Raw genomic sequence first — 23586 nt, 5'->3', positions numbered from 1 at the left:
ACTGGCCACTTCCCCGCAGGATATCAACACTGAATTTCTATCATTTTACACCTCCCTGTACTCGGAAGTTGATGGGCCCCATATATCAGAAATTGACTCCTATTTGGAAGGTCTTCCTCTTTCAGTCCTGACCCCTGATGCCAGCTTCTCCTTGGAGAGGCCCATCACCCCCGAGGAACTAACTGAAGCCATTGAGTCGTTAGCATCTGGTAAGGCCCCTGGCCCAGATGGACTCCCAATGGAATTTTGTAAGCAATACAAGACACACCTGGTTCCACACCTGCTGGCCTTATGGGAAGAATCATGCGAAAAGGGTGTACTCCCCCCCCCCATCCCTCCGGGAGGCATTGATAACAGTCCTTCTCAAACCGGGCAAGCCCCCTAACCAGTGCGGCTCATACCAACCCCTCTCATTGATTAACAGTGATGTTAAAATATACGCTAAACTTCTGCCCCATACAGGCCCCACATTATTCACCCCGATCAGGCAGGGTATGTCCCCGGTAGGTCCACTTCCCTGAATCTAAGAAGGCTCTTAAACGTGATTAGCAGGGTCAACCCCTCCACACAGGCGGTAGCAGCCACTCTGGACATGCAGAAGGCAATTGACTCGGTTTCATGGGCGTACCTCTGGCGAGTTCTAGAGAAATGTAAGTTTGGCCCTAACTTCCGCACCTGGGTTAAGCTACTTTACACCTCCCGCTCGGCCAGAGTACGCACAGAGGACAGATGCTGCATCCCCTTTCAGATATCCAGAGGGACACGACAGGGATGCCTTTTTTTCCCGCTAATCTTCGCCATAGCCATTGAACCCTTTGCTGACATGATTCACCAGTCACACTCTCATAGGGGATTGCGCACAGCGGGACAATCCGATATAGTTTCCATATAGTTTTTCATATAGATGACGCTCTCCTGTACATCTGCTCCCTGGAAACCAACCTCGGCCTATCCTGGCAGATGTTGCCCGATTTAGAGACATATCTGGGCTGAAAGTCAACTGCTCCAAATCTTCATTATTCCCACTTACAGACTCCACACTACCTCCCCTGGATTTACGGGGATTCACCTGGTCTCAATCTAGCATCACTTACCTGGGGGTGGTGGTCTCCCGGCACACGACGAAGCTGCGCAAGGATAATTACCAGAATTATCTTAACGAACCTGGCCACAAAAACTTCCAGCTGGACTAGACTCCCCATTTCGCTAGCAGGTAGAATTGGTATACTTAAAATGGTGGTATTACCTCAACTCCTTTACCGTTTCACCAACCTGCCAGGGGACGCATTCTTCAAATAACTACGTCATATAAGTAACACCTTCCTCTGGCATTCAGGTGCAGTCCGCCTCAAACTCTCTACGTTGACCACCCCCAAAGAATTAGGTGTGTTCAATGCCACAGATTTCACTGGATACTGGGTGGTAGCCCAATCTCAATTTGCCTCTCATTGGTTTAACATCACTGACCCTCCCCCGCATGTCCGACTGGAGAAACGAACAGTTTCTGACTGGGTGATTGGCTCCCTTATCCTCAAACCCTTGCCTCCTGACCCCGATTCTGCAGACCCCGTGGCTTGTACATCCTTAGCGCTGGCCAAACTCTGGGCAATGGTCAACACACCTCACCCATTCCACGGGGACCTGCCACTATGGAACCTTTTCCCTGATGTCCCTCCCTATCCCACAACCTATCGTATCCCGCTGGGCTGCTACTGCCTTTCTGACGCTCCGCGATGCCTATGAACTGGGCAACTTCATTGAGTGGTCTGATCTCTCCCCTTCTATCAAGTGGCTACAATACTCCTCGCTCCGCAGGAATCTCAAATCCAGATACCCAGACTTCCCCACGCTACCACCTGGCGAACCCATAGTTGCGGAACTCTGTTCCTTTGACTCCTTCAAAGGAAAGTTGTCAAGGCTCTACTCCTTACTGCAAGCTAGATCGGCCCCTGCCTCTGCCAAGTTGAAACGCAGCTGGGAGGAGGATCTTGGGGTCGAGCTCACCGATGCGAGATGGTCCCGAATGTGTGGTCGCACCCATGAAGTGTCCTATAACTCTAAATTTAAGTTAATACAATTTAAGGTGCTGCACAGATACCATCATACACCAAAGAGACTACATCGTATGTTCATTGACTATTCTCCCAATTGCCCCAGGTGTGGCACTGACCAAGCATCTTATATACATATGCTCTAGCACTGCCCTCATGTGACCCAATTGTGGACTGACCTTTGCTCCACGTTATCGGACATACTGGAGCACACGATTGTCCCCACCCCACTACATTGCCTCTTCCATGACCTACCCCAATTGGGGCGCGATTCTAAGAAATTGGCGGGTCTTTGTATGCTGCTAGCAGTCCGCTGCATACTGATATTTTGGCTCCGCCCTAAGGCACCTACATGCACACAGTGGCTCAAGTCGATTACCTGGGCACATGACACAGAGGAGGCCTGGAAACGCAATGCAACACCCGCACTCGAGGCCAAGAGACATTTGGCGTAAGTTCTGGGATTACATGTCCTCTATGGATTCGCTTTCAAACTCTGTTCCGTCCTCTCCTGGTTGTTCTTCATAATATGGTAGCTCAGTGAACTGTGTCTCATCTGATTTAACTGCCAATAACTTGTCTACTGCCTGACCCCCCGTCCTCCCACAGATAATTCATGTATACTGTTAGATGTATGTATTAGTTGATTGTCACTGCTGGTGCCATGTGGCTCCCTTTGTTTCTCTTGTGTGTTATCAAGTCAAATAAATAAAGTTTGGGGAAAAAAAACTTTCACCTGAAATGTTAAAGTAGGAAAATCCATTTGAGCCAGTCACACACTCCAAATACTCCAACCGCAAGCAAGAATGTGTTTCTGTGTGTTATGAAGATATTCGCACCCCAGAGAATTAACCCTTAAGACCATGGTGCTCTGACTGCTGATCATGGACCGTCATCAAAGTAAAGATTGTAGTAGGATTTGTTTTTTGATGAATTTTGTGATTTTATTATATAATCGAAATATCTTTATAACAAAAGTCTTTGTACTAATTGCTTCTATATCTTTTTCTTTCATGGTTGTTGCTCCTGTAGTGGGTGGTTTTAAAACGTCATACTGCCTGCAATGACGATGTTCTTATCATATATGTGTTTTTTTTTATGCTGTCTTTTTATGGAACAGTGGTTCTGAAATAAACATATTCAAATGGAAATGCAAAATGAATAACTGAGCTAGCTTGTGACCTGTTTAAACCTGCTGTCCTGGGTGAAAGGCAGTTTGGAATCTTTGTGATTGTTCCACATTGTGTCATTGGTGGCTTTTAGCCAATCAGTTCTCTTTTGATTTACTTCAATCTTGGAAAGGGGTTATTCCTGGTCTCTCCTGCTAGGGTGTGATTAATGAAAATACAAAAGAAGAAGCACAGCCCTCAAAGACTAAATACTTCTATACTGCTTGACTGTTAAACATTCCCCACCTTGTGAGTCACCTTTCCATTGAATTCCTCTCCTGGTACCTGACACCTTTTCACATTAATGGATTCCTTTCTATCCAGAAACATGCACTGTTTTAAAAAGTGCCTGCATTTAAGGCTTTCAGTCAGTTTATATTTCGGGGCTGGAGATCTACTATTGTCCAGTAACAGATATTTAGTTAAAATTCAGCGGTTCCCTCCCCCCACACTATACCTGTCCCTGCCTAGGTATTGAAAGACATTAGCATGCAAAGGATTTGCACTTTGCACAGTTCTTAATGAAAATAATGAATTCTTTCAGCATGCATTTTGTTGAGCAAATATCCAGTCTATACTATTGTCTTTGCTGGTGGCATTAACTGCATGAGATCCTCCCAGGCAATAGTTCTTGCATGGCACTATGATCGACCATGATTCCTCTCCAGTTTAAACTACTACTTCTATTCTCAACTAATAATTAACTTTATCATGGCAATCCCAATTTAAAGTGGCAGGCAAAATGTTTTCAGTTTTGAATTTCGTTTTTGATTGCAAAGTGGAATGAGCCTAAAATAAACTACATCTCACTTTGTCTTTGATATAGTCAACACCTGTGTTCCAGTTCTTAAAGTGTACCTCCCTGTGCATTCCCAGTCCTTTTCCATGCCCAGATTTTACCCTGATAAAAGTTGGACAATTTTAGGGAATGGGTAGGAGTTTCTTTTGATTTACCTTTTTTGATGTAGCTTCTGGTTTTGAAAACCAGCTAGGTACTCAGTCAGGTAGGCATCATCAAAATGTCAGTAAACCGTCAATTCAGGAGGCCTTTTTGGAATTGATCACCAAGCGCCTGCTGGTCATTCCTCTAAAGGCTGCTCTAGCTTCCCCCTCTCAATGGACAAATCTTCCGTCTAATTAAATCGTCCTTTTGTTCTCCAATCTCCAGTTTGTTCCCATTCTGTCTCTTCCTCGACCAATATTCCATCTTCCAGCCTTCTCTCCTTTTCACTATATCCTATGTGAATGCCATTCTTACAGGCCTATACGCCACCCTTCCTCTGAGCATGGAGGTGTGGTTTCCCAGCTACCTGACCAAAAAGGAGGGGGTTGCTGTTCTCAGCAACCTCATTTAGTTTTTTATGCTACAACTTCTAACTCGCCGATGCTACATTGAAAAAACTAACATTTTGAGATCCCAAAGTATTGAATTCTGATCATCTGTGATGATTGTATATGTTTTCATCATTTTTTATTAATTAGCTTTTTATAACACGCTTAATACCGAAGACTAGTCTCTAAGCGTGGGTCCTGGATTCATACCTGTATTGCTATGCGTTGTCTTGCTTCCACAACAAACACATTGCCCCTGAGCTATCCTCCCTTAAGCTGTTTCCCCAATGACAACATATCATTTTGTTTCAAGATCCTGATAGAGCTTTCTTATATGTACAACATATCAAAACCTTAGATAAATCAGAGTTTTCCTGACGCTCAATAGTTAATTTAGTTTTTACACATTTAATGAAATATTTTGTTCATGTGAATGCATTGAGTTTTCTTTGGTGGACACTTGCAGCAGTTCCTCACAAGAGGGCAGATATGACACACCGCCTAAGTCTTCCCTTTGTATATCGCCACTTATTCAAAGTAAAATGTCTTGTGCATACCTTCAATGACATTTAACCTTAATTAATCCAAGACAGCTGGCTAATGTCGTGCATCTGAGTGCCTGTGTCGTTCTCTGCTGACCTCTAGTTACCAATGGATTTGGTCCGTGAGTTTATGTGGAGTAAAGCATGTGACATCTCTATGAAGAGTACATGCCTGAAGACAATTTATGCTGTTTACATACTATGAAAACCTGTGTTTAATACAATGGAAGAGCATCTCGGATAATCTTAAAAGCCACTTATTTTCTATCTGGTTCCAACTGGACTGGAGGCTCTGAACTCTTCAAGTATTTCGACACGTGAGAATAGGAACTTAAAATGCAATTGGATTCTCTTCTTTCACTCCGCCCACAGAGTTTTCACGGAAGTACCAGCACCGCTATTAACGGTGCCGGTACTTCGGTGGTCACATGGGGACTCAAAATTTGCCTGCGCCTGACTTCCCAGACCGTCAGGGTTGTAATCCCCCGGTGTTACTGGGAAGTCAGGTGCTGGTAAATCATTACCGGCCCAGCAGCAACCTGCCGGTAGCACCGGCACGGTTACCAACGGAGGACCCGTAATGAGGCTGATGTCTCTTTATGAATTCTTGTATTTTTACAATTGCACACACCAACTTACAGTGAAGTTCAGTTAGGATACTTTGTATCCTTATAACATTTTATACGATGTTTTTGGTTACTTTGGCAATGTGCCTAGAACAAGCTAAGCTGATGGGAGCTTTGACATCTTTACTGTTTTTGTGTTATTTTATTTGTGCACTTTTGTATTTTCTGCGAATGGCTATTGAAGGTGGATAGCAACCTTAAGATCACTCTGCCATGAGACTCTTTGCGTGTTCTTTGGCCATATTGTTCTTTGGCCTTCTTCCTGCCTGTCTAGGTCAGGAAATGTCTTATATGGAAATCTCTTTCCCTGCGAAAGTGGGTGCTTTCGTGAGCAAAGGGGCTTTGCGTGTAGGATCAAGAGGAAGGGGTTCAGACTGCCTATTCCCAATCCACCTCACCTGCTGCCTGAAAGTCTGTCATTGGGCAGATGTGATGACCAGTGGTTGTCCAACGCCTGGCTGTTTGAGTGGTGCAGATCCTTACCATTGATGGGCTTGCTCCCACCCTGAATCTGGGATAAAAGCTGAGCTCCTGCAACTGTTCATCAGATCACCTTTGGAGCTTAGAATGCTATGAAGAAGAGCAGCTGATGACCCCTGTAGCTGACCAGCATTGACTCAAGTGGTGTCCCGGTGAAGCCCTACTTCTCTATACTGATATCAAGAAAGTCTTCATTGATGCTTCGACTCCTGGACCAGTGGGAACAACCAGTCTCGACCCCTGCTTTGACGACCCATGCCTGCTGAACCTTAGGAAGTGTCCCTACACCATCCAGTGGACTGACCAGCTCTCTCCCGGGCTACCTTTCTCAGCTGTCGTTCCAATCAGAGACTTGGAACTTTGCAGATTTCTGCTCATGCCACAAGTCGCCTGCTCCTGCATTTTCCGCCATCTCATTTAAGGCTGTGTTGGGGCTGCTCTATCTTTGCTGCTGTATGATTGCCCATTGCCATTTGACTGTGGTGACCTTTGTTGGATCACCTCTTCTTCATGTCCTTGAGTTGCTCTGAGGTGTCTCTCACACAGAAGACTTTATTTGTTTTCATTTAAGTCTTCAACTGAAAGCTATCTGGAACCGGTTCCTGTGCACTGTGACCGAGCAAAACTAAAATCCCTTGCTACAAAGTATGTCTGATGTCTAGATGACCCTGGCGGTGGACACAAGAACAGAAGAACAAGTCTGGAAACTACACAACTGGAATCCGGAACACCCGAGCCAGGGGGGGTAAGTGTACATACCAGTTGCATAGGTCCCCTAGCTCCCAAAGAGTATTTTGGGTGCAAAGTCCTGAACCTGACTGACACTGACTTGACCTTTGGTGATGGAACTTGGGTTAAGGATCCTTCTCTAGTCCTATCCTAGTGTGTTGGATTCAGTGGAGTACTCACCTGAACTTTTCTGAACTTTTATCTTATTTTGGAAAAGTTCTATTATTGCTACCACAGCCCACTGCTTTCTTTCTGTATAAACTTACCTGAAGAAATTATACTTTGGAAGTGGTGATTTCCAGCCACAAGGCCCAAAACCATCATAGGGTTACAGTTAACACTGAGGGGAGATATCATTGTGTTGATTCTGAAGAGTTCTCCCTATCTTTTCCTTGGATCTGACTACTCATCCGTATTGCATTGGTAATTCATTCATATGCAGTTCCATTCTTCTAATGGAGAATGTGTTTATAGGTTTTATAAGGTTCTCTGTGACAATACTTAGCTGTGATTTTATATGCTTAGTGTGTAACTAAAGGCCTAATAAATAACTGTATTTTTACTTAATGTCTAACTAGAATTATTGGTGGTGTTCTGTGCAGACTCACAGTAGCCCTAGAGCACTCTCACACTATCTTACCTGTACAGAGTGTGGGTAGCCAGAATTTGGGCGGGCATCTTTTAACAGTAGTGCAGTGCTTTGAGTTGAGGTCTGTTCGTCAGTATGTGCATCCATTGGAATTAGTCCTTGGTCAGGTGTTGTTGAAAAAGCCATGTTTTGAGAGATTTGCAAAATTGGAGAATTGTGGGGGTATTCCGAGCCGACAACTGCATTAAGTTCCATAGGGTGGGTGCATGGCAAGAGAAGGATTGTTTGCGGATCCTCTCTTTGAATTGTGATTCAAGCTGGTTGGTCATTTTGCTGCACGAGGAGCGTGTGCCACCAGATGTGTGGAGCTTAGCTGCCGTGTACGCTGGTGTGCTACTCCTGACTGCTTTGAATATGATACATGCAGTATTGAACATTATGCTGGCCTCAAGAGGAAGCCAATGTAGTACACATAGGATAGGGGTGATTCAGTCACATTTCTGTGCACCAGTAATAAGACCTGCTGCAGCATTGTGGACTGCTTTTACAGGAGCCCAGTGAGCGGCTGGGAGCCCTTTTAGGAGAGCATTTCCCCCATTGATGCATTGATGTGTGAGACCACAAGGGCCTGAACTATGGTCTGGAAGTCCTGCGGTGGAATGAAGGGTATGATTTTTCAAAGGGCAGAGATAATGGAGCCAGACTGTTTAGACCTCCTTGGCAATGTGTTTTTGGAAGGACAGGCTGCAGTCAATGGTGAAGCCTTAGGATTTTGTTGAGTCAGAGAGTTGTGGATCAAATCCTTCTAGGTGCATATCATGAACCATTGTTGGACAAATTGTTTTTTAGTGACGGACCATGAGGACCAATTCAGTCTTGGATGGGTTTAGTTTCAGATAGGCAGACGAAATCGAGGACTGGATGATGGCTAGGTGATCGTGGAGGCGAATGATGTCCTGTGTACTACAACTGAGTATCATTCGCGTATTGATGGATGGCTCTATTGGGATCTTTGAGGAGAGTTCCCGAGGCAACATGTAAAGGTTAAAAAGGATTGTTGAGAGGATGGTGCCTTGGGGGACTCATCTGGATGGTCTTTTGTCTACCTGAGAGGTAGGAGGTATTTAGGGCGGTGCCAGATAATCCCAGGAGAGTAGGAAGGATGCAGTGGTCAACAGTGTTGAATGCAGCCGAGACGTCAAGGAGGACAATGAGGCATGAGTCGCCCTTATCCATAATTTGGAGGGCATCATCCACCACCTGAATGGTGACTGCGTCAATGCTACACTTGGGGCGGAACCCTGACTGATAGTCATTTAGGAGGTGGAGTTGTTTGATTCTGACGAGTAGTTGTGTAGCAAGTACTCTTTCTAAGATTTTGCCAGTAAACGGGAGGTTCGTAATGGGCCGGTAGTTGGCCAGGTCATATGGATGTAGGGTTGGTTCTTTCAAAAGACATCGTATGAGACCACTCTGGAGGATGTCCGGGAATGAAGCTATAATGATGCTGAGAAGGCTTTGAGCACCGCGTCCATCAACTGTTTAATGATGCAGGCCGGAATTATATTGCACAGAGTAAGAAGTTTGAGAGAGGCAATCATTGTTAGCAGATCTGGGGGAGAGAGAGGAGAAAAATGAGTCCAGAGGGGCAGTTTGTGTGTGTGTGTGTGTGTGTGTGTGGGACTGCAGAGGGGCTAATGCTGTGAGTGGTTGATTCTCGTTAAAAAATGTGTTGATTCCATCGCATTTTGCCTGAATCGCTGGTATCACTGGGTCGGGTGAGAGTTTGGTACAATGCTTTACTACTTCAAAGAGGGCTTTGCTCCAGTTAGTGGCTGCTGCAATGCAATGGTGGTGAAGTAGTAAGCAGCTTTGGCCTTGGTAATCAGAATCCTGCAGTTGGCGCAGAGAGATTTGAGGTTGGTGAGGTCTTCTCCGGTTTACAGTTTTAGCACCATCATTTCTCTGGGGCTCTGATTGAGCATTTGTTGGAGGATAACTTGGGAGTGTACCAACAGGCAGATGGTTTGGTCTTAGCCTGGCTGGTTTTTAGGGGGGCATGAGTGTCGTCCAGTTTCATATCGGAGTTGTTGAATAATTCTAGGCATTCCCTGAGGTGGGGGAAGTCTGCAAAGTTTGCTTATAGCTCATTGACCGGGAACATTTTGAATCAGTGGCTTTGAGTGAGAGGGTGTGTAACCTGAACTTTGGGGGGGTAGTCGTTAAGATGACGGATAATGGGATGGCGTGGTCAGACAAGTGGAGTGGGATAGAGTTTGCACAGGTAATGTAGGGAGCTGTTGTGAAGACTATGGTGTTGCCTTTCTTGTGTGTGGGAGAGAGCGCAATTTGCTTAAGGTCCATGCAACTAGTCACTGCGAAAAGTATGTTTCAAGTGTGGTTGACAGCCTATGATTCAGGGACGTTTAACTCTCCAAGAAAAACATTATTAGAATGTGCTAATTTGGCAGAAGAGAGTAAGCTGGAGATGTCAGCAATGAAAGTCATCCCCCTGTGAGACGGTCTGTAGATAAGGTGGAAGGTGATGGATTCCTTGTGCGATAAAGGGAACCAGCAGGCAAGTGATTTAAACAAGCTTGTCCTGCGAGAAGGGTTGATGAAGTATAGCCAATCGCTCCTTTGGATCATTGCCACTCCACCTGTCAACCTTCTTGGCCGGTTGGCATGTTGGATGCTGTAGCCTTGGGGTAGAAGGACACTGAAAACATGTAAGGATAATGGGATAAACCATGTTTCAGTGATGAATAAGGTATCAAAGTTGTTGTACGAGATGAGGTCAGCGATCTCTTCAGCGTGAGCAACTGCTGAGCGAGCATTGATCAACATGAAAGAGTGTGTGTGTAGTCCCTGGGTGTACAAATGGGGCAAGGGCAATATTGATGAGGTTCTTTAGGGTAGCATGCCAGGGCTCCCTAGGGCGCTTGGACATTCAAACCCTAGTGCGAGTGGGTATGGGTTGTGGAGGGTGGAGACACATTGTGATGTCTTTTGGCGAGTAGCAGTAGTAGCGACTAGTTTGTAGGTGAAGCACAGGATAGCGATTCTGGCCCTTGGCCCTATCATGCACAAACAGGTGATGTCCTTGTCTTTGTCCGTCCTTGCAGAGGACCATGGTGATGAGGACGCCTAAGTAGGACTGTTTAAATAGGTAGTGGGTGGAGCAACTGAGAGGCAGGGCCTCATCACGTTACCAGCAGCCTACTCTGCTGTCTGCCTGGGGCAGGCCTAAAGTTCTTATGTAAATGTCAGGAGGGCATGAAAACTGGTGCTGGGTGGAGAACTGAGTGGCAGGGCCTTGTCACGTGACTGGGTTGGGTTTTGGCTAACCTCTCAGTGTCCTTCCTGTATACCATATGTAGAATGGCTTCCATTTTGGAAATCCATCTCAACTCCTACTAGCCAGGATCTGGGTCTAGACCCCTAGTTGGATGCAGGAAAGAGTCCACTACACCAATAGAGAGACCTTGGTATCTTCCTTAGCCCCCATGACATCACCACCCTCCCCCTCGTCTCATACCTTTGCTTCTCGCCTCGTTTTGATCTTTCACGCCTCAAAATTCAGCCTCTACTTAGCTTTTATGCTCCTCTCTTAAATTATCTTTGCCTTCTCCAACTCCAGACTCGCCTTCACAGTTCTTACGCTCTCCCCCCTCCTCCTTTATATCTCTGTTCTCCAAGGCAGCCTCTTCCTCTATTGTCTGCTCATCTCCTCATTAATCTCTCAACTCTACACCCCAAACCTCTCCCTTATTTCTCCTCTCCTGCTCCGTGCACACTGTCCAGCTCTGTATCCATTCTCCTTCGAAGCTTCCTCAGATTGGTTTTGTCCCCATTCCCTTTATATACACAGGCCTGTGTGAACATTTTGACCTTAAGGGTTTCATGTGGAACACCAGGATCTTGTTGGTGATGGAAGCGTTAGATTGGTGTGCTCTGATTAGGTGTGCTATGATTAGATCTGACTTGTGACCATGTGTCCTGAATGCTGTACTGATTACTTGTCTCAGAAATGCGGCACAATGGGCCAAGACAATAAAGAAAGACACCACCATTTTAGAATAACTCGGCTTTCTTATGGTGGCTGCCTGACTCCAATTAGTTTAATTGGTACTTTTCTGTTCCTTTAAGATTATTTCCTTGAATTGTATTGGCAACAGAGGGTGCCTGGCCTCACATGGACTCAGAGGCTCATACTCCATTCAGTAGTCATCTGTTTGTGTTCTCATTCAACCGCATACACTCGTAGCAGCTAGTCCTTCCTCACTGCCCATTTGCAGCATGATAGGATTGGCTACGTTAATAGCCATGCACAAATATATAGAGCCTAGGCTCAGACAGCGCATCGGTCGGGTGCAGCGAGAGAGAGCCTGTTGTGCCAAAGATGCACCTAAGTTAAGCCCGTCTGGGCCAGTCCTGGGCCCGGAGGCTGTCCCCCTGTGTGTTCTGACCATTACTCCTGGGCTCGTCTCCTATCCATGGCACCTGGAGGTACAGTATTCCCTCTGAATCTTTTTTTTAAAAACATTTATTTTATTGAGCTTTTTCTTAACATGAGATTGGCAACTGTCTCAAACACGTATACGTATAGCTCAGACATAACAAATCATTACGACGTTGGCGGTAGCCATGCCGGTAATTACGGCACGTCTGGCGCCGGAGTCATTTTTTTACCGGCAATGGGAATGTACCGGGTCCGCTGGGGCTGGAATGCCCCAGTACATCTCCCATTGCCGGTTGCCGTTAAAAAAACGACTCTGGCGGCAGCCGTGCCGTAATTACCGGCATGGCTACCGTCAACGTCGTAATGAGGCGCACTGTCTTAAGCAGGAACTGGCATGGCATTGATATGTCTTTTTTGACATGTGCGGTTAAGACCAAATGTCCCAGGGACATGGCTCTAGATCTTGCCACACTAACTCAGGTGCTGTTAGCTGCTGCTGATCAATTGGCGCCTCTTAAAACCATGCAGCTGCATGGACTCCCGTTGCAGTCTTGGTTCACAAAAGAACTAAGAGCAGCTAAGCTGGGGCTACGTCAAGCAGAGCGTAAGTGGTGCTCCTCCTTTAGTCCTTGTGACAAATTGACCCTCACTTCAATCTCTAGAAATTATCATTGGGCTATTTAGTCAGCCAAACAGGTTTTTTTATACAAATCAGATCGAAACAGTTCTGAATCAATCAAGGGAGCTATTTGCTGTTTTGGTAAATCTTTCTCTTCTGCCACTCGCTTTCTGCCGACTGCTCCTGCGTCTCAGTCACATTGTGATGCACTTGCTGAGTTTTTTCACTCCAAAATTGATAACATTCGCTTTCATATTCAACTCTCTCAGGTTTGTCCTAGTTTAGCGGCTAACTGCTGCAGCCAGCCAGCTACTCCTGATTAGGCTACGATTCCGCTATTCACTGAGGAGGCCGTGTTGAAGGCTATTTCACACCTAAAATCTGCAGCTCTGTCTGATGCTATCCCCTTTTTCATTCTTAAGGATCTTTTGCCTGAGATTATTCCTTTAGGTGCTCAGGCTGTAAACGTCTCTTGCAGCTCAGGGTCGGTTCCTAAAGAATTTAAGCAGGCAATGTTAGGGCCTCTCTTAAAGAAGGCGTCATTGGATGCTTCTGTTCTATCTTCTAACTTCCACCCTATTTCTTTGCTTTCCTTCTTTATGAAACTTCTTGAGGCATTGGTATCTCCACTTCTTTCTGGGTTTCATGAGTCTTCTGCTGTGCTTGACCCCTTTCAGTCCGGTTTCCACCCCGGAAGAGGCACCAAGCGTGTCTTAGTATCAGTGATGGATGATATGGCGGGCTGGTCGACGAATGTGGTGTGGGGGCCCTGATTTTACTCTATCTATTGGCGGCCTTTCACACTTTCGACCACTCCATACTCCTATCCTGGCCTCCATCCGTATCTCGGTTCCTGTACTGGCACGTTTTACTTCTTTTTTGACTGACGGGGGCCAATCAGTATCTTTACCTCCTTTTCTTTCCACTCTTTACTCTCTTTCTTGTGGTGTACCCGTTGTAACATCTATGTGCAGCCGTTGTTTAACCTCATCCGCTCTCACGCCTTCAGGTGTTACTCTTATGCACACAACACTCAGATCCTGGTCCATTTAGATCAGAACCGGCAGAGGTGTCATCCCGCCTCTGTGACTGCCTGGTGGCCATGGAAGACTGGATGAGCGCCAATTGGCTCAAACTCAACGGGGACATGACAGAAGTCCTGGTGGTGGGCCCCTCTTCTGAATCCTGCTCGTGGTCCTCGGCCTTCTGGCCATCTTCAGTGGGTGAGTTTGCTATCCCCGTGACGGGGTTGAAAAGTCTTGGGGTCTGTCTATCCGCTTCTTTATGCATGGCATCTCAGGTCAGTGCTGAGTGTAAGACTGGTAACTTTTTACTGAAGGTTCTTCGAACGGTTCGGCCTTTTCTTCCTGGTCCCCTTCGCCCTCCAATTGTGGCCTCTCTTATTTCTAGCAGGCTGAACTATTTCAGTGCCCGTTATTTGGCCCAGCGCTCTGGCTTCATTCATTGTCTTCAACTAATTCAGAATCTGAGTGCCCGGATAGCCACAGCCACTACCTATGGTTCTCACATCAGCCCACTGCTGCGTTCCTTGCACTGGCTGCCGGTGAAACAAAAAATAGTCTTTAAATAGCTATGTCTTGTCCATCTTCATACTACCTAGCTGAGGCTGTTATTTTTGTGGGACAAATGTACACCTTATGTTTCCAGCCGGCCCCTCCGGTCCAGCAGCAACTGTCTGGTCACGGTTCCCAGATTCCGCTTCCTAAGAATTGGCGGTTGAGCCTTTGTGTGTGTGTGCAGGGAGAAGGGACCAGGTGGAACCTGGTGAGCAAACTCGATAGGCAAGAAACTCTAGTGGAATCCCCCATATACTGCATTTGGGGTCAGTGTTGGGGGTGATTTTCCTTGTTGCTGCTATTTAGCCTCACTTTGTGAGAACCCCAACCTTTTTGCTGGCTTTCTGTAATTCTGACTTTTATTTTTAGCAAATGAGGTCCTTTTAAACAAATCTCACTTACCAGTACAAATCAGGTTTTTATCAGAAGCCTGGTGGCCTGTATGGCTACCAAGGAAGGACCGTTCTGGCCCATTTTCACACCCCTCTGCGTTCCCTTACCCATGCATTCAGTTTGGAGCAAGCCTATTTTGTCTGTGTAATAGCAAAAATGGTTACTTCATTGTTTACAAGCACGGTGTGAACACAGGCTTCGCTGGTCTTGTTCCACCTGGGAATGGCCATACATGATCATTGGACCTGATTCACAAAGATTTACACATCATCAAATCAGGTGATGCTCTGAGCATCTCCGATTTGCTCCTGCTACCTTCTGCGTTATTGGCAAAGCCTAACACTGGAGCAAATCCCAGGCATCTCTAAAATGTTCATTTTGCAAATGCGATCCACAAAGATTTGTTCAAGGACATCCCAGAAATGCTCCAGGCAGCATAGGCTTTAATTTAGCTTTCAGCTTTATTAATCAGGTGTCAGCTATGAGGTATTGGGAGCAAATCTGAGATGCTACGATGCAGATCTTTGCGACTAGGGCCTGTTGTCTTTGTGAGCTATGCACAGAGCCCACAACGGCATGGTTGGGAACAGGTTTGGCTATTTAGGGGTCTTACAGATGCCATAGTTCCCATCTTAAATACATGAATTCCAGAAGAGGAAATTATCTGGCCAGAAATGGATAGCTGTCCATCTTTTGAATGTTGCACAGACAGTGATTGAAGGGCTTGGGCAACCCCCAGCCTTGCAGATGTGTGTATATATGGTTTGGATTTGGAGCCGTTTTTCAGTCAACAACTGGATCTGATCCCAAGGAACCTGAGAGGACTTTGAGGGATGCCAAAGACTCTGTGTGGAAGCTCTACAGCTCACTGCTCTCCTCCGTATGTGAATCTCTGCCTCTGTTACCAGGGGAAGCCTGCTGAATGTGATTCCCTCCCTTTAATCAGTGAGCCTGTCCTCCATAGCTTGCTGGGAATCCCCTCAATCTCGTAGAAGAGAGTGCTGCTCATCTGGAAAGTTCCTTTTGTGCCTGGACCGAAGCTGGCATTTTGTACTGCTCACATTTTGTGCCGACTCCTTCGAGGGAGATCCTATCGTGTGGCTCTGCTACTGCTCCTCTTAGTTGGGCTGAGTTAGCTGGCTGTTCTGAGGCTTTTGTCCCCTTCCGAGTCTCCTGTGACCTGTTTGGAGGGTCACGTCGAGATGGCACCACTGTTGCTCTATACTTTCTCTTCAGCACCATCGGCTGCTTGCTGTTGATTGTACTTCGAGGATCCTGAAATGCTGGACCTGTCTTCTCCTGAGACTCAACTTTACAACCGGAACCAACACCTGGCTAGACCTAACCCTGACAGCTCACCTCTACACCTGTGATTTCCAGGCCTCGTTTGCCGCCCTCCGAGGTGTGAGCTGTCTCCTCCTGGGCCCATTAACCCTCTTTCAGTTGCTGATCTTCACAGCTGTTGACTGGGTTTGCACACCCATTTTGAAGGCCCACATGACCATGATGTTTCTTCATAAAGTTTCTGTCCCTCCTTCGCAGCCATCCTTCCTCGCTATTGGTGGTAGAATTCGAACTTCTGTATTCTGTGTGGTCATCCTTACTCCCCAGCTGGGTGATTACCTTCATCTACGTTCCAGGGACCTGCAAGCGCAACATACCTTCTGTGTAGCTCACCTACTGGGTGTGTCCCTTTCTTTCCCATGGACAGCGTCTGATCTTTGTAACTAAAAACATTAGTTACCTCTGCACTTCTGCTAACCACTTCTGCAGGTGCTTGCGGTGAATTTCATAGACACTGCATAGGGTTTTAAACCTTTACTTACTACGTTTATGGTTGTATTTGTGATTAACCAGCTCGTCGTCCCACTTTAGAACTCAAATTTGTGTCTGCTATTGTTCCATTTCTGCAAGTGTTACTTGTGTTTTAGAGTGTGCTTTGATGTCCACTTTAGACACCATTAACGGGTTAAAGATCAGTGTCTGATAAACGAGTACTTTTGTCCAGTACTAGACTCTTGTCAGTGTGATCTTTTATGGGCAAACAGTTAATAATAAATACATTTTCTCAGCATACACAGCTTGGACAATCTTTTACTTGATGTGTCTCAGCGTGTAATCTGTACCTTATGCCAGCTCCTTCCCCTCCAAAGAGTATGACCAGACTGCTCTGCCACTTGTACCGGTGAGAGTTTTGACTAACTTGATGGAATACCCTGCCCTCTAAATACAGGTGGATCTCTATGACTCACTCCCCAGAGGTTTCAGAAAAACCTAAGTCCACAGTGCGTAGCGGGTGGAATTCCCCAGAGCCATTTCTTGCACCTCTGCTGTTCAAAGTTGGCTTTATCACACTTAACTCTGATGCACACGCTCTAGTGCTTCCATTAGACTAGTGCAGTCATGTAGTTTTATGTGGGTAAAAGGAGCCAGCACATAACACTTCAAATTGTGATCGTTTTAAGCAAATCCTGTATGATGGCATAGGTTGGCTGATGCAATACACAGCAGGAATGGTTTCCTTTGGTTGCATTGCCTGTTAGCCTGTGTCTCTTTGGGGAGCCTGTAAGCCTTTCTCTCGGTTTGGCGTTCCTGTAAACCTCCATTTAACTGGAGTGCCTTTGAACTGTTCAATCTTTAGAGAAACTGTCAAACATGTCCTTTGTGGAGAACTTGCAAACATTTCCTCTTTGGAACAACTTCAAACTTTTCATTGTGGGCATGTACACCTATGCCTGTATGATCTACCAGCAAGCATTTCCTTCTATGCAGAATCTGTACTTCTTTTATTCTGTGATGAGCCTGTAAACCTTCCCATTTTTGGGGAACCAGCAAGCATATTTTTGCTTGTGGGTGGAACCTTTTTCCCTGGAAAGAACAAGCAAATCTGTCGCTCTCAAAGTGCAAATCTGATGCATTTTACTTTCTATGTGGAGCCTGGAAACCTTTGCCTGTGGGGAATAACATTTCCACCCCATGTAGAAATGTATGGGAGAGGAAAAGCAGGCGCGGGAGCAAAAGGCTTGGTCTTTTCCAACCCCAGATATAAAGCCCTCCTATTAACTAGGCAAAGCATCGTCTTTTAATTAGCAAACCAGATTTACTCCTAGATCTTGAGCAGAACGGAAGAGGAAGGTGGAAAGCAAAACCTGCTCAGCTGTACTGATCTAGTGAGGGAAGTCCTCCGTCACATTGGTCCTCTGGGATTTAGGGTGGGACAGCTATTGTTAAGGAGAATAAGTGTGGCGTATGTAATGGTTACAATGATCTACTGAATAAAAGAAGAGAGAAATAAAGCAGCCTTTCTGCATTATTCACTGATGGTCTCTCCCCTTTTTATGTCTTGCAGGCTGCCATATTTGCTGCGCTGGGCTTCGTCTTCATGATCATGAGCTTGAGCTTTATCATAGCGGACTGGGTGACGACCGGCAAAAGCAGCGGTGGAGGGCACTAACATAGAGCCTTTTATGCCCCTGCCCTGGCCTCTTCCATCTTGCTCCCAGCAGAGACTGAGTGACTCATACAAACTGCACACCTTTTTTGCCCCTGTGGGAGCACTTTTCTGAGGCTGTCAGCAACCACCAAGAAAAGATGAATTCACCAGTTCCTGCTCTTTATCATCTCCATAAGCAGCGGAAACTGTTGGCGGGTCTGTCTCATCTGCGGCCAATGACCCGGGCCACCAGGTTTCACTCTCCACACAGAGCCAAAGCACCACCACACTGCTTCTCACAGACAAGATAGCCAGCTCCAGGCTCTGTACAGCCTCATTCTGTTACTACTTGAAAGCCAACACCCAAAACCGCCAACTCCTCTGACGAACACCCAGGGAACTGGCAGTGCTGTGCCCAGTGATGGGCAGTGCTTGCCCGGCACCGGAGGCTACTCACTTCTTCCTATCTATGCCCCCAAGAGACAGAGTGCCAAAATAAGTTATTGCTTTAATTTAACGCAGAATGATACAGCTGGAGCTACTTCTCACGTTTCTTGCCAGTTTAATGGGGAAGAAGGGTGGGAATCTGCAGTTTCTGACTTCAGTCAAAGGGAAAATTTGCTGTTTTTGACTTTGTCCTTCCTAAGTCATTGTTTGCTGGATTTAGATCTGGCGAATGAAACAATAGGAAGATACCTGCCTTTTCAACACCTATTATAAGCCTTGAGCTCTACACTAGACATACTGCCTGCCCACGGGTAGGCCGCAAAATGATGGCCAGGGAGTTGCTTCATCATATGCCACCATTAACTCAGTTTATCACATTACTCTAGATGCCTTCACCTTACACGTGTTACCAGTCCGAACCAGAACCATAACATTGGCCGACATTGAACCTCGTGACCCCTGATTGATGTGAACTACATGTATCCCTCATCCTCTCCCCTTTGCCTATGACCATGGGGATGGTGAAGGTCTTTCCTAAAAAAATGATATCCCTTTTTCACATGCTTTGCTCCCTAACAGATGCATTAGTAGTTATATGGTCCTTGTAGAATGTGTTCAGAATTTTTGTAATTTTCTTTTCTACGTGTTATTGTGCCAATCATGGAAATCAGAAAATACAGTCTGTAAATCTAGCATTGCAGCTGCTCTGTGAACCCTACTTTTTTGGTGCTGTCACCCTGATCCAAAGTGCTCTAGGCTAGTCTTTTTGGGAACTTTCACTGCCTTCCAGATGAAGCCCGCGGTGCCACTGAAAACAGCAATGATTGATAACCATGGGTCAGAAAGGGGAGCTCATCCTGGCCACCCTAGGAAGCCGTTGCCATTGTATGTCTTCTAGCCACCATGTTATACTTGATGCCATATTTGCTCTTTTTTGCTTGTGTGTCGACAGCTTCCTTGGATTAGCCATTCTTTTTTATTGTAATTTGCTATGTGGCAGTGTTGCCGATACCCCCCGTTGCCACTGCTCCCTGTTTACAAAAGGTGTCCGGTAGATAAACAGACGGCCCCATTTTTTTATTAGTTATTATTGAATGTTTGAATGTCCAGGTGTCCAGCGATGTCCTGGAATTAATCGTGCTTTGTGGGATTGGTTGACGGTTTCAGGCTTGTCAGAGCACTCCAGTGATGAGGGTAATGCTTTTCATGTAATTACACAATACCTCGTACATTAGCATCCCCAATCCCCAAGCATCACCCTTAATCCTCCTCTGAAAAATCATGTCTCCAGCGATTGGGCAAAAGAGCAGTGGCCTGTCCTGCTCAATCAATAGGTAAAATGATATTTCTGCTAATCATGTAAGTGCCACAGAGAACTTGGATTGCCATTGTCACTGTCAATTATTTTACAAATATTCATACCTGCTGGTTTGAAATTAGTTATTCTGTTACAACCCCAGTGAAAATGTTGGTTTTATGAGTCAAGCCACTGCCCTCTCCGAGGGTCTTGGTTTTAATGCCTACGTGCTCTCTATCACTCCTCCTTGAAACTCCACAACATGCTCCTACCCAAGGGTACCTCTCATTTTCCCTTTATCTTTTCCTTATTGGGTCTGTCCTTTCCCTGCACCTTCTCAATTCTTTGACACATGCTCATTCCTCCACCCTTTCCAGGTGACCACCTTTTAGGGTTAGGGGTTTCCTCCTTCTACGGCTATTTCTTTAGAATTCTCAGAGTCAGACTTGCCCGTACAAGCAATCTCTTATTTATAGCTCTTTATTATCTTGCACCCTCTTCCCTCCTTTGAAGTTCATCCACTCCTGTGTTCTCCTCCTTCGTCCTCTTGATATTCCTCCTCTCCTCTCTCCCGCTCCCTCTTGATGTTCACCCACTCCATCCTCTCTACTCTTTTCAATCCTCTCCTCAACGCTTCCCATTATAGTCTCCACTTCTCTCTCCCCTTCTCCCCTTTTGTCTCGTCTCTTGATGGTACACTATTCCTCCTCCCTCATCTTGTCACCCCCTTATCTCGTCTTGATGTTCTTCGACTCCTGTCTTTTCATATTCTGGGTCTGTTTTTCAAACTTGGGCCATTTACCTGTCTCTCTGGACACTTCCCTATGCATATACGTTTGATAGGGATCACAGGAAATTAAAATAGGAACTCTTATAGAAACAGTTTGTGATCTGTCCCATTGAACCCCTGCATCCCAACCCTAGCTTGTTGGGGCTGGTCAGAGAATCTTTCCCAGACCACCCCCAGGCCCAGCATCACGCCTGCGGTGGTGGCACCCAGCCCCCTTGACCAACCCAACTATCCCACCAAGGGACAGGCAGGGGACTTGGACACAAGCATGAAAGGAAAGACATCTGCTCAGAAAAAAACATCCACTGAAAATAATCAGCATACATGAAATGGCATGTCCTCGCGTGCTCTCTCCCTGTTGAAAGTAGATATTAGCCAAGACTCAGCCAGGATATTATGTGGTTCCATAATCACTACACAAGAGGACGTTTCCCCTTGTGCACGTTTTCTTTCAGTCAAACACAGATGGGCTCACGGCAGCGACCTGGAGACATCTATGACTGTTGAACAACAAAACGCTAACCTCTTTTGAGTTCAAGATCTACCTCATCAAAAGTCTGAAACAGACTGAGCAGTTTCCATTGAAGGGATATTTGGCGGTGGTGTCATGCAGGCATAGTAATCAACAACTTTGAAGGGTGACGTTTGTTGGCAGCAGAATGCCTTCATGCAGAGACCAGTTCCTCGAGGCGAAGCAGACAATTAGGATGACGAGTGTCTCTCTTTAGAGCAGCAGACCTCACCCATGGGACCTTCCCTGAGGCTGTAAAAACTCATGAACAGTGCTACCTCCCCTAAGAAAGGGTCTATATTGACGTCCTCACCTAAATTAATGTATGAGGTTTGATTCTTAGCATTGTTGGGCCATTTTCTATTTATAACGTAGGTTATTTTTTTCTAATGAAAAACATGTGACGTATTTGTATAGAAGACATACAAAACATTGACTCGTGTATTCAGCGCGTTGTGTTCCCCCCAAGTGTAAAAAGTGGTAAACATCAACATATGTGCCAAGAACTCATACAGATGGCATAAGCCATGCTACATAAGACACAATAACAAAACATTAACATTTGGCACATGTTCACTCAAAAACGATAACTATTGCACGCAGATTTTTAAAGAGGTTCATCCATATTGGTGCACTTGGATTCCTTTGTGACAGTAATAATCAGTTACAAAAGTCTGCCAAGTCATATCTACATTTGGATGCTATCTACTAGTTTCTTTCCATTTGTTGTTATGGGACATGTCTCAGTATTATCGCACTATTTATGAAAGCGCTGCTGGTGAAACACCAATATCTTGCATGATGAGGGAACGTCTGTTCCACTTCTTGTCTTATGAATACTATAATTTAATCGGCAGATAGGCAAATGTGTTTGCTTTGTTTCTCAGCTCCCTCTTGCACAGTCATGCTGTAGTTGCTTGTAGAGCCGGATCTATATATCATTATGGCCTGCACATATGAACTCGAGCTGTCCAGGGGGTTTTGGAAATTATGTTTAAGCAGCATATTAACAAGTATCCACATGCACCAATGTGTTGAATTGAACTTATGCATATTTTGCATGACTATGCAATGGCGAAAACTATTCTGATAACACACACCAAATATTTATGGTGACGTGTAGACAGTATGCCGTGTCATCCATCAAATGTTTTGTATGTTTTCAATCCAATAATGTGACATGTGTTTTGTTGTATAAAAAAAGTAAAAAACATTACAAATGAAATATGGCATAATTATGCTAACAATAAGCTCATATTATATCCATGTTCTTCCTAAATGTTTAGTATACCGAGGCTGTGTTACACATTCTAGTGCAGCGTGAACCTCCGACACAAGGGAAGATCTCTTTGTGATTGCACTGCCCCCTCTTGATTTCCCCTTCACCCAGAAATAGCTATTTATCACTATCTTTATTCTGCATGTAATAAATGATGACTACTTGCCAGCTATTTAATGCAATGAAATAGGGAGGGTTATGCAGAATAAGTGGGTCTCTCAATGCTGAAAAAATACACTCTGGGCATTCCTGCGCTTTAGTGGCAGAAATAACCAAATCCACGAGGCCCTCATTGGAAGACCTCAGAGTAAAAAGGCCATCAGGTCAGTGAGTCCTTTAAGCCTCACATGCCTCAGTCAGCATTGTTTCAAAGTCGGAAGTGAGTATTGGTTCTGTAAGAATTTACTGCACAAGCTGCATTGAGTTTTGAAATGCATGTGTGCACCTTGCAATCTGCTACACAATACCTGCTGGACTGGACAATCCTGTTGAACGTTTGGACTATAGACTCTGGGTTGTTCCCAACCCCAAGGCAGAACTTAGCCATCAAACACACATACCTTTCATTCTAAGGTATTGGTGGTCATCTGCCCTGTTAGCGGAGGAGGAATGGTGCAACTGTGGATCCACTTGTGCAAATGTCTGCCTTTATACCACTGAGATGCTTCTGTCCAAAATTAGACCTCTTTTCATCCAAAGCCTGGTCTATAAGAGTTTCTGATAGTCTTTGATGTGTCCTCGAAATCCTTGTCAGTAAACCATGTGTGGTTTGCAATTTGCTGTTACTGTACTGGGGCAGATTATCCCTAATTGTACAGTTACTACAAGACTTGCGGCACTCCGTATCATTCAGAGTGGCATACAGCACAACGTCTGCCTAATTGGGATACACAGAATCACACACAAACTCAATTCTCATCCTTATTTTTATCTCAATTTTCATCAAGAAAGGGTCTAGTCCCAACACATGAATCAATGTACCCACTTGTGCTGGCTTTTATTCTCCTGTGCCAAATGGTGCTGATTTCTGCACCACTGGTCGCCATTAAATACTTGGCAGCAGTGGAGTTCAAGGTGAGACAGTGTCAACATTTTGCATTCCAGAATCAAACACTGTCCATTACCCACAAGTGCCTCTCCAAAACTGCCCCCTTACCTCTCCCAGAAAATCTCCAGAGCCTGTTCATCCAGGGAAGTCAGACACTCCAAAGTGGGAGGCTCAAGTTTCCTGTGTATCACAGCCAAACTGTGGAACTCATT

General features: G+C 45.5%; 1 protein-coding gene across 3 annotated transcripts in view; it reads left to right on the top strand.

Annotated features, from left to right (window-relative positions):
- Positions 1–19149, top strand: part of SLC38A5 (solute carrier family 38 member 5) — an 825614-nt gene extending 806465 nt beyond the window's left edge. For 2 of the 3 annotated variants that reach the window (XM_069647525.1, XM_069647526.1), the window contains one exon: positions 17919–19149. In XM_069647525.1, coding sequence (XP_069503626.1) covers positions 17919–18023 — 105 coding nt within the window. In that variant the 3' untranslated portion in view covers positions 18024–19149. The remainder of the gene's footprint in view (positions 1–17918) is intronic. The other variant, XM_069647527.1, reaches the window with a different exon arrangement.
- The last annotated feature ends 4437 nt before the right edge of the window (positions 19150–23586 follow it).

This window comes from Ambystoma mexicanum, chromosome 2q (assembly GCF_040938575.1).
Source record: "Ambystoma mexicanum isolate Mex_15411 chromosome 2q, UKY_AmexF1_1, whole genome shotgun sequence".
Taxonomy (NCBI): Eukaryota; Metazoa; Chordata; class Amphibia; order Caudata; family Ambystomatidae; genus Ambystoma; species Ambystoma mexicanum.
This window is presented reverse-complemented; position numbering and strand designations above follow the sequence as displayed.